The following is an 18,956-nucleotide window of genomic DNA, read 5'->3' as shown; positions in this document are numbered from 1 at the left end:
TGCTAACAAGCATCTTGTGAGACATCTTATCAAAAGTTTTCCAGAAATCCATATATACTGCAACCCTTTATCTATTTGTTTCTTGAAAAAAAAACTCTTCAATTTGTGAAATATGTCATTCCTTTTAAAGACTTGCTACACAACCCGAACCCGACGGGACCCGACGACATGTGTCGGGTTCGGGTCAGGTCGGGCCGCTCTTCCGGGTCCAGCCTTCGGGCTCAGGTTGGGTCAGGCCGGGTCCTTTCTAACTTCTTTCAATAGTCGAGGATGCATGCAATCAGGGTCTGGTGAATTATTCAGCTTCAGTTTTGCTAATTTTTTTTTCAAGTTCCAATTTTCTAATTATTTCTAAATATTGTTCCATATCTTCCTCTTCTTCACCCATACTCTCACTTCCACCATGATTTGTAAAAATTATTCCAAATATTTATTTAAATCTAACTGTATGGCCTGTGCTCATCCAATTCCAAGTTATTGATGATTTCAGGTGGATTATTAAATGCTGAATTCATCATCCTCTCCAATACCCTGCTTTGCATGGGTTGAGACTTATTTCCTTAAGTGCGCACTTAACCTCTCATGATAAACACATTAAAATTGCCTGCAGTCTTAACATTATACTTATAACCTATAGGCCCATTCTTAAATTTCAAACCAGTTGTAAAGCTTTCTTCCTATTAATGTTGGAGCAGCTGTCACTTACTTAAAACAGATAAGCCTAAATTTAACTGGGGAGCATTACCCAATTTCCATTGGTAGTCAAAGGAACATTTTATGTTGTCAGAATCATCTTGAATACGCTTAAACCTAATTGGGCAAAAAGTACATGCTAAAGGGTCTATATGGCATATGCTGTACACGGTGGGAGAGTTTCACATGCCAAATTGGTTAGGATGCCCCAAAATTGTCCAGGGCACACCTGAAACCAGTGTTTGGCCCATTTCCTATGCAAATCTAGGACCTAAAACTGGTTTCAGGCCCCCTTCTCAAATTGGATTGCAACAGACTGCAGCCATGTCAGCTTTCAGAAAGGGACTGCTGGAGGCTGTCCCAAAAATGTAAGTTAAAGAAAAAAGTACATACTGGAATGTGAAGCCCAGCGGGAGCAGAAGTACTCCAGATTGAAACTGTGGGTCACTGTCAGTCAGTCTGCACCTCCTCCCAATCTGCTGCTACTTCCCGGTCTCACAGTAAGCCAACACCCCTGCTGCATAACTTTTAACCTCTGCAGCACCAATCGGGATGTGATTGTCTGCCCGCTCCCTGGTTCTAGAGAAGACACAATGGGTTTTCCATTGGAAACACCTATGCATCATCATTTGTGCAGAAATAAGAGGAGCTACAGAGGAAGGGTAAGTTGTCCAGCAGCACAGGAGGCACATCATGCACAACCACCACTAACCATACAAACAGAGCTGCTCTTACATGCACTTGTCTTAGCAGTAATGCTTGCAGAGGCTGCATTTCATAAAAGAAGCCATCAATGAGTTGTGCCATATTTTGAGTCCACCTCCACCCTAGGCACCACACTGTTGATGTCTGTAAAAATCATAACCATCCTGAACTTTATACTATAGGATCATTCCAGGTTGCTACAGGGAACATCCTTTTCGGAAGACAGTCAGTTCTTTAAGATGCATTAAGTAACAAATGCATTGTCTTGGATGACCATGATAGGATACTGCAATTTTACAGAGTGGCAAGATTATTTGAGGTTCAAGGAGTCAAGGGGGAAGTTGTAAGGACAGAAAATACCTTTAATGACACCCTAAGGTTACTGTTATTATGTCAGTTCCCCAGATTTGGTGATAGACAAGACATAGAATCATAGAATGGTTACAGCACAGAAGGAGGCCATTTGGCCCATCGTGTCCATGCCCCTCTCTGGAAGAACAAATCAGCTAGTCTTACTGCCCAGCCCTGAAAGGAACAAATGAACTGAAGAAAGATCAAATCACTCGTCAATAAAAATAGCATTTTCCTTCCTAGCATTTACATAACTGCACTGAAAATTAAAGTGGGCAAGGATAATGTAGTCTTGAATATTTTATGATGTAAATGTATTTCCCTGCAATTGTAAGTATTTAATGAAAGGGCGGAAACTTACAGCATTAAATACGATTTTAAAATAGAGTTCTATTGCGTTTATCTCCCTTTATGAATTGTTACGACTAGGTAAGAAAGGGGTCTAGGTGTCCCTCTCAGCCTTCACCTGGTCTGACTGTAACAGGGTTTAATTTTTAAAACACTATGTTTTTAGCTCCCCCTTGGTGAATCCTTGTTCACCACTTTCCAATTATAAGGCAAAGAAACAAGCACAAAAAAGTTTTCTTAGGTTTAAAGAAGGAAAGTTGAAATTTGTTAAACTTGAACTTAAACTCTAATTTGGTTGATGCCTATGCTAGCATGCATACACAATACACACATGCAAATACAGACAGAAAAGATCATAAGAAAAATAAATTGGAAAAGTTTGAGGCAATATCTGAAGAGTTTTTGTTACGGTTCTACGAGCTCACTGTAGAGTCCTTGATTGTAGGTAGATCTTACTTTTCGTTGGGGCCCAGTATTCTTCTTAAACCTTGTTCACTGTAGGAGACTTTTCTCTCTTGAGGTTCATGTGTCTTCAGTGGATTCAGAGGCTTGTGAGAAAGAGATGGAAGCAGACAGGAGAAGTCTTCTCAGTCCAGGAGCAACCAGTCTTTCTTGTTCAAACTCTCTGTGGCCACTTCAAAAAACCCTGGAACAGCCTGTTAGTCATGTGACCAGATGGTCTAATCAGTCCTGGATTGTATTACCTTAGCTGTCTCTGGAATGCTCCTCTTACACACAATACCTGCTGATTAAGGTCTATTGTGGGTTGAATGTGTCAGGGAATGGTCTGTGGTCCTTCAAGCACTGTCTGTTAATATGCAAATGTTTTTTCCAGCCACGGCTGATCTAGTTAACAAGGCATTTCCTCGCTCCATCAACACTTTAAAATCAATGTTCATGACAAAATTAATGTGCCTCATTTTTGGCAGGTGGGGTCCTAGTATGACACCTCCACACCCAGCGGAATGAAATGTGATTTGAGAAAAGCACATTTCAACAAAAGGGTTGAGAGAAAATATAAGGTACAGAAAAAAAACATGCATTTCACTCATTCATTCACAAGTCCTAAAACGTATTAAAATTGCCCCTTTTTTGGCATCCCAATAAACATGTGGTTCTTTGGGGAAGTTTTTCTTCAGTTTGCCTATTTCCATGGCTGCCTAGTCTCTTTGAGATGGTTAGGTTTAATCAGCTCTGAGTTGGAATTTTTTTGTCAGGAGAGTGAGTGGTGGGTTGGTCTATCCTGAACTCTCTTTCACTGCTTTGCTGAGTCATGCAAAGGCTCTTGACTTCAGGGGATGGGTGGTTCGCTTTTTTCTGACTGTGGGGAATGTTTCTTTTCTAATCTCCCCTTTGTCCTCTGGGACACTCCTGCCTGCACGTACTTGTGTAGACTCTTCTGCACTCCCCTGTAGAACTTCGACTAAGTGAGGCATCACCTTCACAGTTTCTCTGCCCTCTAGAGAACTTTCTTTGTCCCTTCAGGTTCCTGTAAATGTTGTTTGAAACTCTGGTGGGGTGCTTCTAGTGTTTGCATTTACGTAGGAGGTTGTGGTGTCTAACTTTTCACATTTTTCAGGGTTGGCTGACCGGACAGTGGGGGTTTTCATCCGGGATTGCTCCCAGATTTCCTTTAACCTGCCCTCTTGTCACTTTTGCCTCTTTTCTGTCTAACCTTTTACCAGCCTTGTGCCCGCCTATCCCTTTTTGTTCTCGGTGGGGATCCCTTACAGTTCACCAGCCCTCTGCTGGAGGCTCCTCCTAACACCAGTGCAGGACTTACAGGTGCAGGTTTCACTGTAGGTTGGGGATTCCCCTGAATCTGTTACACATGGCAACTCCTGCCATACTCTATCACATTTTTGTGGAGTTTTGGCCAGTCAAATCGCTGGCTTATGTGGGCTTTGGTCTCTCGTATACTAACAAGCACACATGTCTTGTGGGCCCTGCTTAATATTTCTCTCCAGTACCTCTGTGGCACCAATAACTGGTGAACTACTGTCCGCCCCTTGCGCTCAGGTCTGTGAGGAGAACTCCATTTCCTCGTCAGTACCTCATTCTTTAAATAGTAGCAATCAGGGACTCCCTCTGCTTCACTTTCAGACTGGGCAGCCTGTGCTAAGTCTTGCAATACTGGGTTGGCTCGCTGAGCCTCAGCTAGGGAAAAGTCATTTAATTCATTCCCTGGCTCCCCTAACTTTCCAAAGAAAGTCTCAGACAGACAGATCTGGTCATCTGCCTGCAGTGCTAATGCAGTCTCCTCTGGGGGAGCTGGTTTGATCATGGCCTGATCCACTGCACATTCAGTGAAATTGCAGGGATCCGTCTCCTGCCACTGCCAGGCCTTTCTGACCTCCTGTGGTCTTTCTTTCACTACTGGGGATGCTACCACCTTCACCCCCGCCAGATCATTACCTAGGAGCAGGTCAACCCCGTCCACAGGCAAACGAGGGACAATCCCTATGGTCACCAGTCCCGAAACTAGGTCGCACTCCAGGTGCACCCAGTGTACAGGTACAGGCATACACTGCCCTCCAATACCATTCACCACTATTCTGGCATTCACTGCATGCTCTGGGGGAAAGGTCAGGCCTTTTCACAGTAAAAGGGACACAGTGGCCCCTGTGTCCCTGAGAATTACTATGGGCTTGTTTGCCCCATTTGAGGGGTATGGAGTTACTTTTCCTTCAGACACTAAACTCTGATAACCTTCAGGAATCCTATTACATTTTCCTGCACTGGCAGCCACAAGCTTCCTGGGTCTCACTCTTACTGCAGTTAAAGCCAGAGCTTGTTCTGCTCTGCTTTCCATCAGGATCCCATCTTCACTGAGCAGGTGTGCCCTGATTAACTGTACATGGTTTTCGCTTTAACTTTCAGCAATCAGCTCTTAAATGACCTGCTTTATTACAATGGAAACACACAGGTCTCAGGGTCTCGGTCCTGCTCACCGCACCTTCCTTTTTGGCTAGAGGAGGACCCCCTGTGCCTCCTGCTTTTCTTTCTCTGCTTGGACTGCTTGGGCTCCAATCACCTTCCCACCCTTTGTCCTTTTTGGATTTGTGGGGGATAACGAGGAAAGGTTCTCCCCTGGGAGACCGACTTATAAATTAAAGCAAGCTCATCGGCCAGAACGGCCGCTTGCCGGACTTTCTGAACCCGCTGCTCCTCCACATGGGTCATTATAGAGAGTGGGAGAGAGTTTTTAAATTCCTCTAACAGAATTACTTCCCTGAGATTCTCATAACTGAGCTGTACTTTAACAGCCCTCAGCCACTGGTCAGAAGCCAGCTGCTTACTTCTTTAAAACTCCAGATAAGTTTGATTAGCTTGCTTCTTGTGGGGTTCTAAACTTTTGGAGATAGGCTTCAGGTACAAATTCATATACCCTGAGGATAGCATTTTTGGTCAGTTCATAATTTGATGAACTCTCATCAGGCAACAGGGAATAAACCTCACAGGCTTTTCCGGTTAGCTTGCTTTGTGGTGAAAGAGGCCCAAGTCTCAGCTGGCCATTTTAGTTACCTTGCCAGTTTCTCAAAGGCCACCGAAAAAAACACTTCTACATCTTCCTCATTGAATTTTGGGATTAGTTGAGTTAGTTTTAGCAATTTTGTATCCAGCCCTGAATTACGCTCCTCCATATTGGCCATGTTTTCACTGGGGTTACTCTGTCGCCCCCTAGTTAACTCAAGTTATCTCAGCTCTCTTTCTTCACATTCTTTCTGGAAGGTTCTATCTCTCTCTCCTGCCTCTTTTTGTCTTCACGTTCCTTCTGGAAGGCTCTTTCTTTCTCCCTCTCCTGCCTCTCTCTCATTTTCCCTTTTCTCAAATTCAAGTTTCCTCTGTTCTAATTGTATCTTTTTTTAAATTTAGAGATACAGCACTGAAACAGGCCCTTCGGCCCACTGAGTCTGTGCCGACCATCAACCACCCATTTATACTAATTCTACACTAATTCCATATTCCTACCACATCCCCACCTGTTCCTATATTTCCCTACCACCTACCTATACTAGAGGCAATTTATAATGGCCAATTTACCTATCAACCTGCAAGTCTTTGGCATGTGGGAGGAAACTGGAGCACCCGGAGGAAACCCACGCAGGCACAGGGAGAACTTGCAAACTCCACACAGGCAGTACCCAGAATTGAACCCGGGTCACTGGAGCTGTGAGGCTGCGGTGCTAACCACTGTGCCACTGTGCCGCCCATCTTTGCTAACACTACCCTATTGGAGTCTGCTTCTAACCCTTTTTCTGCTTCTTCTGATTCAAAGGAAAAATGGTTGGCCACTAGCCTTACGAATTCAGACTTCCTAGCCTTGTCACCTACAGTGATCCCACACTGCCCAGTCATTTTCCTCAACTCCTCCACAGACAGTGCTTTTAACTTCTCCCAAGTTACTTCACCCTAGCTTCGAGAACTACTAGCTTCAGTCGCAGACATTTTAGTATTCAAGCACACAACCACAAGAAAACCTGTATTGAAATCTTGCTCTTTTTTGATTGGAAACAATTTGGCTTCCCACTTCCAATTTCTCTGGCTGGTCTGTGGCTAAAATACAGGATGGTAGCACCCAAATTTCTGTTACGACCAGGTGAGAAAGATGTCTTGGGGTCCCTCTCAGCCTTCACCTGGTTTTATTTTTAAAACACCGTGTTTTTAGCTCCCCTTTGGTGAATCCTTGTTCACCACTTTCCAATTATAAGGCAAATAAATCAGCACAAACAGATTTTCTTAGATTTAAAGAAGGAAAGTTGAAATTTATTAAACTTGAACTTAAACTCTATTTCGGTTGACACCTAAGGATACATGACTCGTCCATGCCAGCATTCATGTGTGATACACACTTGCAGATAGAGACAGAAAAGAGCAGAAGAAAAATAAAGTGGAAAACTTTGAGGCAATATCTGAAGAGTTTTTGTTACGATTCTTCGAGCTCACTGTAGAGTCCTTGATTGTAGGTAGATCTTACTTTACATTGGGCCCAGTATTCTTCTGAAACCCTGTTCGTGGTAGGAGACTTTTCTCTCTTGAGGTTCATGTGTCTTTCGTGGATTCAGAGGCATGTGAGAAAGAGATGGAAGCAGACAGGAGAGACATTTTCTCAGCCAAGGGGCAATCAGTCTTTCTTGTTCAAACTCTCTGTGGCTACTTCAAAAAACCCTGGAACAGCCAGTTAGTCATGTGACCAGCTGGTCTAACCAGACCTGGATTGTATCACCTTTGCAGTCTCTGGAATGCTCCTCTTACACACAATACCTGCTGATCAAGGTCCATTGTGGGTTGAATATGACAGGGAATGGTCCTTTGTCCTTCTCAGCACTGTCTGTTAATATGCAAATGTATTTTCCAGCCACAGCTGATCTATTTAACAAGTCATTTCCTCACTCCAGCAACAGTTTAAACTCAATGTTCATGACAAAATTAATATGCCTCATTCAGGCAGAAATGTTCTGCATTAAATACAATTTTAAAATAGTGTTGTATTGAGTTTTATCTCCCTTTATGAATAAACTTTGAAACTAGATCTTGAATTGGAATTAGGTTTGTCCAGATTTTCCTTTCAAATTTGTCCAGTTCCGATCAATTTGTATTTCAGGCTCCACCTTGCTTCAGATTAGCTAAGTGCTTGCATTATTTTAAGAAGTGAAAATCTAAGGATTATGGCCTTACAGTGTGTTGGGGCTGCAGTCCCAAGAGGCAGGTGCCACGTACCTCCTTGCACTTAGTTCTAGGCATCATGGTGGATGCCTGCTAATGGGTTACTGATCCTGTCACCTAGTGATGGAGTGTGACGCAAAGTGACTGGTGAGAAAATAGGAGGATTTCACAAGCCCCCACAAAATAGGAAAAGATGCGAATTGTGAATTGTGAATAAAGTTTGTTCAAAATTAATATTTGAAATTGTTTCTTTTATATCTTTGTCCTGTTGCTTTTTTGTGCTATCAGTGCATTTTATTCCAGTCTGAAAACCATCTTAACTGCTCAAATCTATTGCTAATGGAGTTTATACATTAATTATTGATAGTATGGAAAGCCAATGTAACCTGTAAAGATGAATGGTGATTTGAGTGCATGGCATTGTTTTATCACAGTTAAATCTAATTTAAGATATAAGCTTAGGAATTCACCCCTTTGTTGGGACAGAATTTGAGTGTGGGGTTGGCTGTTTGAAAGGAACCTGGCTCAATGCAGGCAAATTCAATTGGGGGAATTGTATTTCCCCCATTTGCCCCCTTGTCCTGCCTAAGTTTGGGGGTGTATCTGATGGAACTCCCAGACTCTTTTAGGAATCCCACCAGTTATGCTTCCATAAGACTCAACTGTACTCATGCCCACAGAAAGCAGGATTCATTCTGGGCTGCAAATGGGCCCCAGACGGAAGAAATTGAATGATAGACCTGCCAACATGGGAGCAAAACTATTAAATGTAGTGCACCTGAAATCTTCTGCCTGACTAGTCTGTGGCTCCTCTCTCAATAGTAGTGGCAGTAGTTAATTGAAGACATAACTATATTTGCCAGGAGTGTTCTTTAAATATCCATTGCGCTTGGGAAAAGAATTCTCCAAATTTCTCGTCCTGCTTGCAGCCTTTTAAATATTATAGTTATGTCATTAGTATGCAATTACAATTTATTATCCATGCCTCTTATCATTTTAAATACTGGAATCTGGTCCTCTTTTAGTGCCCTTTGATCCCATGAAAACAAGTTTAGTTCTTGAGTATTCCTGCTTAATTTAAATCCTTAACTCATTGCAGGGTTAGACATTGTATTGCAAGTGAGAATTCTTGATTGTGCATCAAATCAGCAATTCCCATCTGCAGCACAGTGTCTGATCCTGGAACAAGATAGCAGGTTTAAACAGCAGCTGCAACTAGGATCAATGCAGGAGCACATTATGGTGCCGGAGAGTCTCTGTGAACGAGGAAAGGGCTGATTTGAATGAAGAGTGCTTCTATAAATTAAAGAGTCAGGTTTAGAAGGATACTGGGCTGAATTTTACCTTAGCTGGATGGGACTTCGTCTTCGACGTAAAAGTCAGTGGCGATCCCGCTTCCGCCTAGCCTGGGGATCAGACCCGCATTTTACGGGCTTTAAATATCCCAAGACGGGACTTCCACTTGCTTGAGGGAGGAAGTCCCACCTCAGTGAGCTGCTGACCAATCATTGGGCCGGCAGCTCTTAGTCCCAGCATCGCCACCGGGAGTGGTGATTGGTCGTGCTGGCGAGGCAAGGGTGGTTGTTTGGGGGGAAGGGGGCGTCTTGGGTCCCGGGGGTGGGTTGGGAGGCATGGGCTGCTCTCAATCGGGCACCCTGTGCCCTACTGCCATGGCACCCCACCCCCACCCCGGGGCACGGAAAGGCTGGCGGCTATCGCTGGGTGGCCTTTCACGTCCCCAGCATACCCGCTTGCCACGGGTAAAATATCCGTGGAGTCGGGCGAAGGCCCTTAATGGGCCGTTAAATGGCCACTTAAGGGTCTTGATTGGCCTGGGGCGGGCAGGCCGTTTTCCCCCCCTCCACCACCCACCGACCGCTGTAAAGTTGGCCGGAGGCGGGAGTGGGCTGCGAAGGCCTCCCGGAGCCTCCCATTCAATTGTACGCCGCCCCCATGCCACCATCCGGCCCGCCGGGGCAGTGTAAAATTCAGCCCACTGTGTCTAGGAAATGAGAGGTGCTGTGAAGTTTTAAAAAGTGTTTACAATTAGCCAGAATGTACCTTTCTTAATGTAAAATCTCAACATTCTACAGAAGATGATGTTCCCACACCCTTTTGAAATGCATCACCAAAAGGAGTGGGATAGGAGGAGTGGGGAGGGTAACTGGTTAGGAGGGGTGGATTAGGATTTTCTGCCTATGCCCCTGTGTCAGACTGGCAATAGCTCTAACTTGGCGTCAACACATCTTCTCAATTTGGATCTCTAAGAGGCCTCCTCCTCCTTTAGACAGCACAGTTTTCCTTCTTTGCTCTCTGTCTATTGACAGGTAGTTGAGAGGATATGAAGGGAGAAAATACCAATAAAGGTAAAAAAGGTTCAAAATCTTACCCTGATTGAGCTGTTGTTGTCATCTATTAATGTGTCTGAAATTTCCAGCTGTCCTTCCTCCACCACCTTCTGTAATACCATCCCAAAAGTCCCAATTAATCTGGAAGTAACAAAAGAATGGAATATCAGCTCCAGCACTTCTTGAATCTGTCGGAAATGGTAATCCCACAGTAGATTACACACAATCATATTTTAGAAAAAAAAACTATTTATCATCAATTCTATTTGCACTATATAATGGGACTGTATGGAAAAAGCATATATTAGTGACCATTTCACTAACAGATTAAATTACACATGCAGACTTTTACCAGCATTAAGAAACCATTTGCTCAGTCCCAAAGATTAGTTAATAGACAGTTGTGTTCCGAGCTGCAATTCTGAATAATGTATTACATAGCAACATAGTAATGTTTTGGGCAGGAGAAAACCATTGATCCATCTAGTGTATCCTTCAAACCTCCCAATGATATCCATAGTGAGATTCGGGAACAAATAGTTTGTATCCACTTTTGTAATAGGACATCATCCAGACCTTATTTAAAACCTGTATAGATTCTACCAACCCAGTAATCTGTTCCACAATTCTATCACTTGCTTACTAAAAAACTGCCTAAATTTCCAACTATATTTTGACACCCTGAACCCATATCCTTTAGATCTCCAATCATGTGCCTAACAGTATTAATCCCCTGGATCCAAAATCGCTACATACCCATGAAAATCTTGAAATTTGCTGATGAATTTCCCCCCAAGCTTTCATTTCTCCAGACACTACAGTTCCAGTGCAGAGAATCGTTCCTCATAACACAGTCCTCCAAGTTTAGGTAGCTTTCTTCTGGACGACTTCTAATAATTATACATCTTTCCTGTACATAGTTTTCCAGATGCATCCTAACCAAAGCCAGATAGAAATTCACCATCACCTTCTCAACCTTACAAACCTCACCTTTAGCCATATCAACATCTTATTTGCTTTCTTCACTGACAGCAGACAATGAACTGATGGTTTTGGTGACCTGCCAAATCTGCCAAAACTTCCCTTGTCTTTCCTGCTCTGTTATCTGAATTTCATCACCATTTAACCTGTAATTCCCATTCTTGTTTCTTCTACCTAATCTCATATCACTTTATATTTATTAGGGGTGAACACCTGTCCTGACATTCTGTCCTTTGACTTAGTCTGTCACGATCCCTCTGGTTTAGTGCATGTTTGTTAGCACCATTAGCCACTATTTCCAGTTTGGCATCATTTGAAAAACTCGACTCCTTGAACAAATTTCCACCTTCTAAGTAATTTATAAAAACAATAAAAAAACAGCAGTCCTAATACTGACCCCTGTGGGCCTCCACAGCATCCATCCTCCACGCTGTACCACACATTACCATCCTTTGCTGTCTACCTTTCAGTCATACCTCAACCCAGCCTAACATTTGATATTCATTCTATGGACATACACCTTGTGAATCAGTCTGTTATGTGGCTCAGTGCCTGATGCTTTCCTGAAATCCAGGGGACATGGTGGCATGGCGGTAATGTCATTGGATTAGTAATCCAAATGCCCAGGCTAACGGCCTGGGGACATGGATTCAAATCCCATCATGGCGGCAATTAATTAAAAAAAAATCAGGAATTAGCTAGTCTCAGTAATGATGCCATGAAACTATCATCAATTGTCATAAAAATCCATCTGGTTCACTAATGTACTTCAGGGAAGGAAATCTGCCATCCTTACCTGGCCTGGCTGACATGTGACTCCAGACCCACAGCAATATGGTTGACTCTTAACTGCCCTCTGACATGGCCTAGCAAGCCACTCAGTTGTCAAGGGCAATTAGGGATGGCAATATAGGTAGCCTTGCTAGTGACACCCGACTCCCTTATATTCCTTAGTCAACTCAGCTGGCTCTCCACCTTTGCACATGGTAAAAACAGTCACAAAATAAGGTTCAGTAGTTCTCTCACTACCCCATCCTCAAACTTCACCTCCTCCTGCCATGGGTAAATGATCCAGCATTCCTCGACACCCTTTACTTGCTCTTGGTATACTTAAACAATGGGCTGTTATTGTCCTTTATATTTTCTGCTATAATTCTCCCACAATTTGCTTATTGTGACACATCAATTTCTTGTCCTTCCTCAGCTTGATTTTATATTCTCCCTAAGCTGTTCCTTCCCAGTACATTTTAGCATTTTCTATGTTGTTTCTTTTTCCTTAATGCCTTCTATGACTTTTCTTTCAGTCATGCTGGCTTTATGTTCCTTATTTGGCCCTTGAGTCACTTCTAGGACAAACTGCCTCTGCAATATAAAACATACTGGGTTGGCATCCTTCCATCTACGAAAGATGATGGATAGGCAGCAAACAAACCATTTAGGTGGGGTGCCTTCTCTTAAAACATTTCTGCTTAAAATAATCCAAATTTCCTTTCACCCCATTTCCTTTAAATAATTCTCTCCATTTTTGATCCAGCATTTCATCCCTTTAGCATCTGTTCTAGGAGAGTATTACGGTGACAGAAAGGACGTTTGAGGACTTGTCTACTGAGGTAGTATGGGCTGAGGTTAGAAACAGGAGAGGAGAGGTCACCCTGTTGGGAGTCTTCTATAGACCTCCGAATAGTTCCAGAGATGTAGAGGAAAGGATAGCGAAGATGATTCTCAACAGGAGCGAGAGTAACAGGGTAGTTGTTATGGGGGACTTTAACTTTCCAAATATTGACTGGAAATACTATAGTTCGAGTACTTTAGATGGGTCAGTTCTTGTCCAGTGTGTGCAAGAGGGTTTTCTGACACAGTATGTAGACAGGCCAACCAGGGGCGATGCCACATTGGATTTGGTACTGGGTAATGAACCCGGCCAGGTGTTAGATTTAGATGTAGGTGAGCACTTTGGTGATAGTGATCACAATTCGGTTAGGTTTACCTTAGCGATGGGCAGGGACAGGTATATACCGCAGGGCAAGAATTATAGCTGGGGGAAAGGAAATTATGATGCGATTAGGCAAGATTTAGGATGCGTAGGATGGGGAAGGAAACTGCAGGGGATGGGCACAATCGAAATGTGGAGCTTATTCAAGGAGCAGTTACTATGTGTCCTTGATAAGTATATACCTGTCAGGCAGGGAGGAAGTTGTCGAGCGAGGGAGCCGTGGTTTACTAAAGTTGAAGCGCTTGTCAAGAGGAAGAAGAAGGCTTATGTTAGGATGAGACGTGAAGGCTCAGTTAGGGCGCTTGAGAGTTACAAGCTAGCCATGAAGGATCTAAAGGGAGAGCTAAGAAGAGCAAGGAGAGGACACGAGAAGTCATTGGCGGATAGGATCAAGGAAAACCCTAAGGCTTTCTATAGGTATATCGGGAATAAAAGAATGACTAGAGTTAGATTAGGGCCAATCAAGGATAGTAGTGGGAAGTTGTGTGTGGAATCAGAGGAGATAGGGGAAGCGTTAAATGAATATTTTTCGTCAGTATTTACAGTAGAGAAAGAAAATGTTGTCGAGGAGAATACTAAGATTCAGACTACTAGGCTAGATGGGATTGAGGTTCACAAGGAGGAGGTGTTAGCAATTTTGGAAAGTGTGAAAATAGATAAGTCCCCTGGGCCAGATGGGATTTATCCTAGGATTCTCTGGGAAGCCAGGGAGGAGATTGCAGAGCCTTTGTCCTTGATCTTTATGTCGTCATTGTCGACAGGAATAGTGCCGGAAGACTGGAGGATAGCAAATGTTGTCCCCTTGTTCAAGAAGGGGAGTAGAGACAGCCCTGGTAATTATAGACCTGTGAGCCTTACTTCGGTTGTGGGTAAAATGTTGGAAAAGGTTATAAGAGACAGGATTTATAATCATCTTGAAAAGAATAAGTTCATTAGCGATAGTCAGCACGGTTTTGTGAAGGGTAGGTCGTGCCTCACAAACCTTATTGAGTTTTTCGAGAAGGTGACCAAACAGGTGGATGAGGGTAAAGCAATGGATGTGGTGTATATGGATTTCAGTAAGGCGTTTGATAAGGTTCCCCACGGTAGGCTATTGCAGAAAATACGGAAGTATGGGGTTGAAGGTGATTTAGAGCTTTGGATCAGAAATTGGCTAGCTGAAAGAAGACAGAGGGTGGTGGTTGATGGCAAATGTTCATCCTGGAGTTTAGTTACTAGTGGTGTACCACAAGGATCTGTTTTGGAGCCACTGCTGTTTGTCATTTTTATAAATGACCTGGAAGAGGGTGTAGAAGGGTGGGTTAGTAAATTTGCGGATGACACGAAGGTCGGTGGAGTTGTGGATAGTGCCGAAGGATGGTGTAGGGTACAGAGGGACATAGATAGGCTGCAGAGCTGGGCTGAGAGATGGCAAATGGAGTTTAATGCGGAAAAGTGTGAGGTGATTCACTTTGGAAGGAGTAACAGGAATGCAGAGTACTGGGCTAATGGGAAGATTCTTGGTAGTGTAGATGAGCAGAGAGATCTTGGTGTCCAGGTACATAAATCCCTGAAAGTTGCTACCCAGGTTAATAGGGCTGTTAAGAAGGCATATGGTGTGTTAGCTTTTATTAGTAGGGGGATCGAATTTCGGAGCCACAAGGTCATGCTGCAGCTGTACAAAACTCTGGTGAGGCCGCACCTGGAGTATTGCGTGCAGTTCTGGTCACCGCATTATAGGAAGGATGTGGAAGCTTTGGAAAGGGTGCAGAGGAGATTTACTAGGATGTTGCCTGGTATGGAGGGAAGGTCTTACGAGGAAAGGCTGAGGGACTTGAGGTTGTTTTCGTTGGAGAGAAGGAGGAGGAGAGGTGACTTAATAGAGACATATAAGATAATCAGAGTGTTAGATAGGGTGGATAGTGAGAGTCTTTTTCCTCGGATGGTGATGTCAAACACGAGGGGACATAGCTTTAAGTTGAGGGGTGATAGATATAGGACAGATGTTAGAGGTAGTTTCTTTACTCAGAGAGTAGTAGGGGCGTGGAACGCCCTGCCTGCAACAGTAGTAGACTCGCCAACTTTTAGGGCATTTAAGTGGTCATTGGATAGACATATGGATGAAAATGGAATAGTGTAGGTCAGATGGTTTCACAGGTCGGCGCAACATCGAGGGTTGAAGGGCCTGTACTGCGCTGTAATGTTCTAAATTCTAAATACTCTTGAAATCCAATTTCTTAGAATCATATAGCACAGCAGGAGGCCATTTGGCCCATCATGCCTGTGTCAGCTCTTTGAAACAGCTCTCCATTACAAAGATTCTTGAGTTATTTCAATAAATTCTCTCAAGCTTATTAATTTTCTCAGCTGTAAATCCCAGCCTAAATCAGGAAGACTACAATATTTCATAAAAGCAAAATACTGCGGATGCTGGAAATCTGAAATAAAATCAAGAAATGCTGGAAATACTCAGCAGGTCTTCAGGCCGCATCTGTGGAGAGAGAAGCAGAGTTAATGTTTCGGGTCAGTGACCCTTCTTCGGAACTGCTAAAATATTTCATGTTTATTTTGATCTTCAACACTTGAAAAAAATAATTTAACTTAAAAAAGACTTCATTCCCTTTAGATTTGGTTGGTTACATTTATTTCTTTCTGCTAGACCTGTCAGTTAACCATGTGGACAAGTTGAAAATATCAGGAGCAGTCTGGTTACAGACACATCATTTTTAAATTCTATAAAATATTTCTATATGCCATTAAGATGAATTTTTACCTTTATAATTATTTTAGAAAATGCTTTACAGTTAGATGCCTTGGAGCTTTATCCCAGATCTAGTCGCAGCTGCTTTTGGATATAATCTAATTCTTAATTAACTTCAACTTCTCAACAAATGCACAATGAAACCTAAACAACCTTTTCACCTTTTCAAGCTGTGAAATGAAAATATTTTCCTTAACTACCTTAATGCTTAAATTTAAGTTTTAATAACAAGATTGTTACGACCAGGTAAGAAAGGGGTCCAGGGTTCCCTCTCAGCCTTCACCTGGTGTTACCATAACAGGGTTTTTTTTTTAACACACCATGTTAAAAACTCCCCCTTGGTAAATCCTCAGTTCACTAACTTCCAATTATAAGGCAAAGAAACTAGCCCAACAGGTTTTCTTAGGTTTCAAGAAAAAAGGTTGAACTTTATTTAAACTTAAACTCTAATTCGGTTAATGCCTACAGATACATGACAGACCCACACCAGCATGCATATGCGATACACTCATGCAGATAGAGATATAAAAGAGCAGAAGAAAATAAAGTGGAAAAGTTTGAGGCAATCGCTGAAGAAGGTTTTGTTACGGTTCTTCGAGCTCACTGTAGAGTCCTTGATTGTAGGTGGATCTTACTCTTTGTTGGGGCCCAATATTCTTCTTAAACCTGAAATGCTGGAACCACTCAGCAGGTCTGGCAGCATCTGTGGAAAGAGAAGCAGAGTTAACATTTCGGAACTCGGTTCCGAAGAAGGGTCACTGACCCGAAACGTTAACTCTGCTTCTCTTTCCACAGATGCTGCCAGACCTGCTGAGTGGTTCCAGCATTTCTTGTTTTTATTTCAGATTTCCAGCATCTACAGTATTTTGCTTTTATTCTTCTTAAACCTTGTTTGCTGTAGGGGTTTGCTTGTTTGCTCTCTCGTGGGGTTCATGTGTCTTCTGTAGATTTGGAGTTCCGTGAGAAAGAGAGGGAGAGCCAGACCCGAGAGGTCTTCTTCAGTCCAGGAACATACTACAGTCTCTCTGTTCAAGACTCTTAGTACAATTCAGAAAAAACAGGTTGTCAAGCAGGCTAGTCAGGTGACCAGCTGGTGTGACCACGTCCGTTTGTGGATTCAGCCATCCCAGCAGTCATCCTGAAATTCGAGCTCCCTCACCTTCAATGTCTGATGCTCAAAGTCCATTGTGGGTTAAATTGAAAAAGGGATGTAACCCCTTTGTCTCCACAAGCACTGTCTGTTAATATGCAAATATCACCAGCCAAGGGCCTGGTGATTTTTTTTTTTAAACAGGTCTTTTCTTCACTTCAGCAGCAGTTTTCAAATCAATGTTCATATGACAAAATTAATGTGCCTCATTCTTAGCAGGTGTGGGTCTGAATGACACCTCCACACCCAGCGGAATGAAATGCGATTTGAGAAAAGCACATTTCATTAAAAGGGTCGAGCTCATTCATTCACACATTGTAAAACTTATTAAAATTGCCCATTTCCATGACTGGCTAGGGTCTTTGTTTCTGCTGAGGTCTGCAAAGGGTGGGGTGCGGGGGGGGGGGGGGTGCGGAGCGGGGCTTAGATTTAATTAGCCCTAAGTTGGAATTTTTTTTCCTCAGGAGAGTCAACAATGGGCGGGTCTATCCTGAACTCTCTTTCAGTGCTTTGCTGAGTCATGCAAAGACTTTTGACTTCAGGGGATGGGCGGTTCTCTTTTTTTCTGACTGTGGGGGAGGATTCTTTGCTAATCTTCCCTTTGTCCTTTGGGGCACTTCTGCCTGCAGAAATTTGTGCAGACTCTACTGCACTACCCTGTTGCACTTCGACTAAGTGAAGCATCACCCTCATGGTGTCTCTGCCCCCTAGAGGTCTTTTTGTCTCTTCAGGTTCCTGGAAATGCCGTTAGCAACTCTGGTGGGGTGCTTCTAGTGTCTGCATTTACCTAGGAGGATGTGGGGTCTATCTTTTCAAATTTTTCGGGGTTTTCATCCGGGATTCCTCCCGGACTTCCTTTAACCTGCCCTCTTCGTCATATTTTCCCCTTCCCTTTCTAACCTTTTTCTAGCCTTGTGCCTTCATGTCCCCTTCTGTTCTCGGCGGGGGTCCCTTACAGTTCACCAGCCCTCTGCTGGAGTGTCCTCCTGACACCAGTACAGGACTTACAGGTGCAGGTTTCACTGTAGGTTGGGGATTACCTTCAACCTGGCACGTGTGGCAACTCCCGCAGTACTCCACTACATCTTTGTGGAGTTTTGGCCGGTCAAACTGATGTCTTATGCGGGCTTTGGTCTTTCGTATACTGGCATGTACAGCCACTGTAGTCACGTGGGCCCTTCTTACTATTTCTCTCTGGTACCTCTGCGGCACCAATAACTGGTGAACCACTGTCCACTCCTTGTTCTCAGGTCTGTGAGGAGAACTCCATTTCCTCATCAGTACCTCATTCTTTAAATAGTAGCAATCAGGGTCTCCCTCTGCTTCACTTTCAGACTGGGCAGCCTGTGCTAACTCTTGCAATACTGGGTTGGCTCGCTGAGCCTCAGCTAGGGAAGATTTATTTAACTCATTCCCGGGGTCTTCTAACTTTCCAAAGAAAGTCTCGTACAGGCAGTCCTCATGGTCATCTGCCTGCAGTGCCAATGCAGTCTCCTCTAGGGAGCGGGTTTGGTCATGGCTTGATCCACTATACATTCAGGAAAACTGCAGGGGTCCGTCTCCTGCCACTGCCAGGCCTCTCTGACCTCCTGCGGTCTTTCTTTCACTACTGGGCGGGGAGTGGGGGTCTACCACTTTCACCCCCACCAGATCATTACCTAGGAGCAGGTCAACCCTATCCACAGGCAAACTAGGGACGATCCCTACAGTCACTGGTCCTGAAACTAGGTCGCCCTCTAGGTGCACCCGGTGTACAGGTACAGACATACACTGCCCTCCAATACCACTCACCACCATTCTGGTGTTCACTGCACTCTCTGGGGGAAAGGTCAGGTCTTTTCCCAGTAAAAGGGATCTCGTGGCCCCTGTGTCCCTGAGAATTACGATGGGCTTGCTGGCATCACTCGAGGGGTATGGAGTTACTTTCCCTTCAGACACAAAACCCTGATAGCCTTCAGGAATCCTATTACATTTTCCTGC

General features: G+C 43.7%; 1 protein-coding gene across 1 annotated transcript in view; it reads right to left on the bottom strand.

The window, feature by feature from the left end:
* The window catches only part of otofa (otoferlin a), a 479,852-nt gene that overhangs the window by 260,721 nt on the left and 200,175 nt on the right, over positions 1-18,956 (bottom strand). The window contains exon 4 of the mRNA XM_068017769.1: positions 10,154-10,253. Coding sequence (XP_067873870.1) covers positions 10,154-10,253 — 100 coding nt within the window. The remainder of the gene's footprint in view (positions 1-10,153; positions 10,254-18,956) is intronic.

The sequence above is a fragment of the Heterodontus francisci genome, chromosome 3, assembly GCF_036365525.1.
Source record: "Heterodontus francisci isolate sHetFra1 chromosome 3, sHetFra1.hap1, whole genome shotgun sequence".
Classification (NCBI taxonomy): Eukaryota; Metazoa; Chordata; class Chondrichthyes; order Heterodontiformes; family Heterodontidae; genus Heterodontus; species Heterodontus francisci.
The sequence above is the reverse complement of the archived record's forward strand: the minus strand, read 5'-3'. Positions and strand labels throughout refer to the sequence as shown.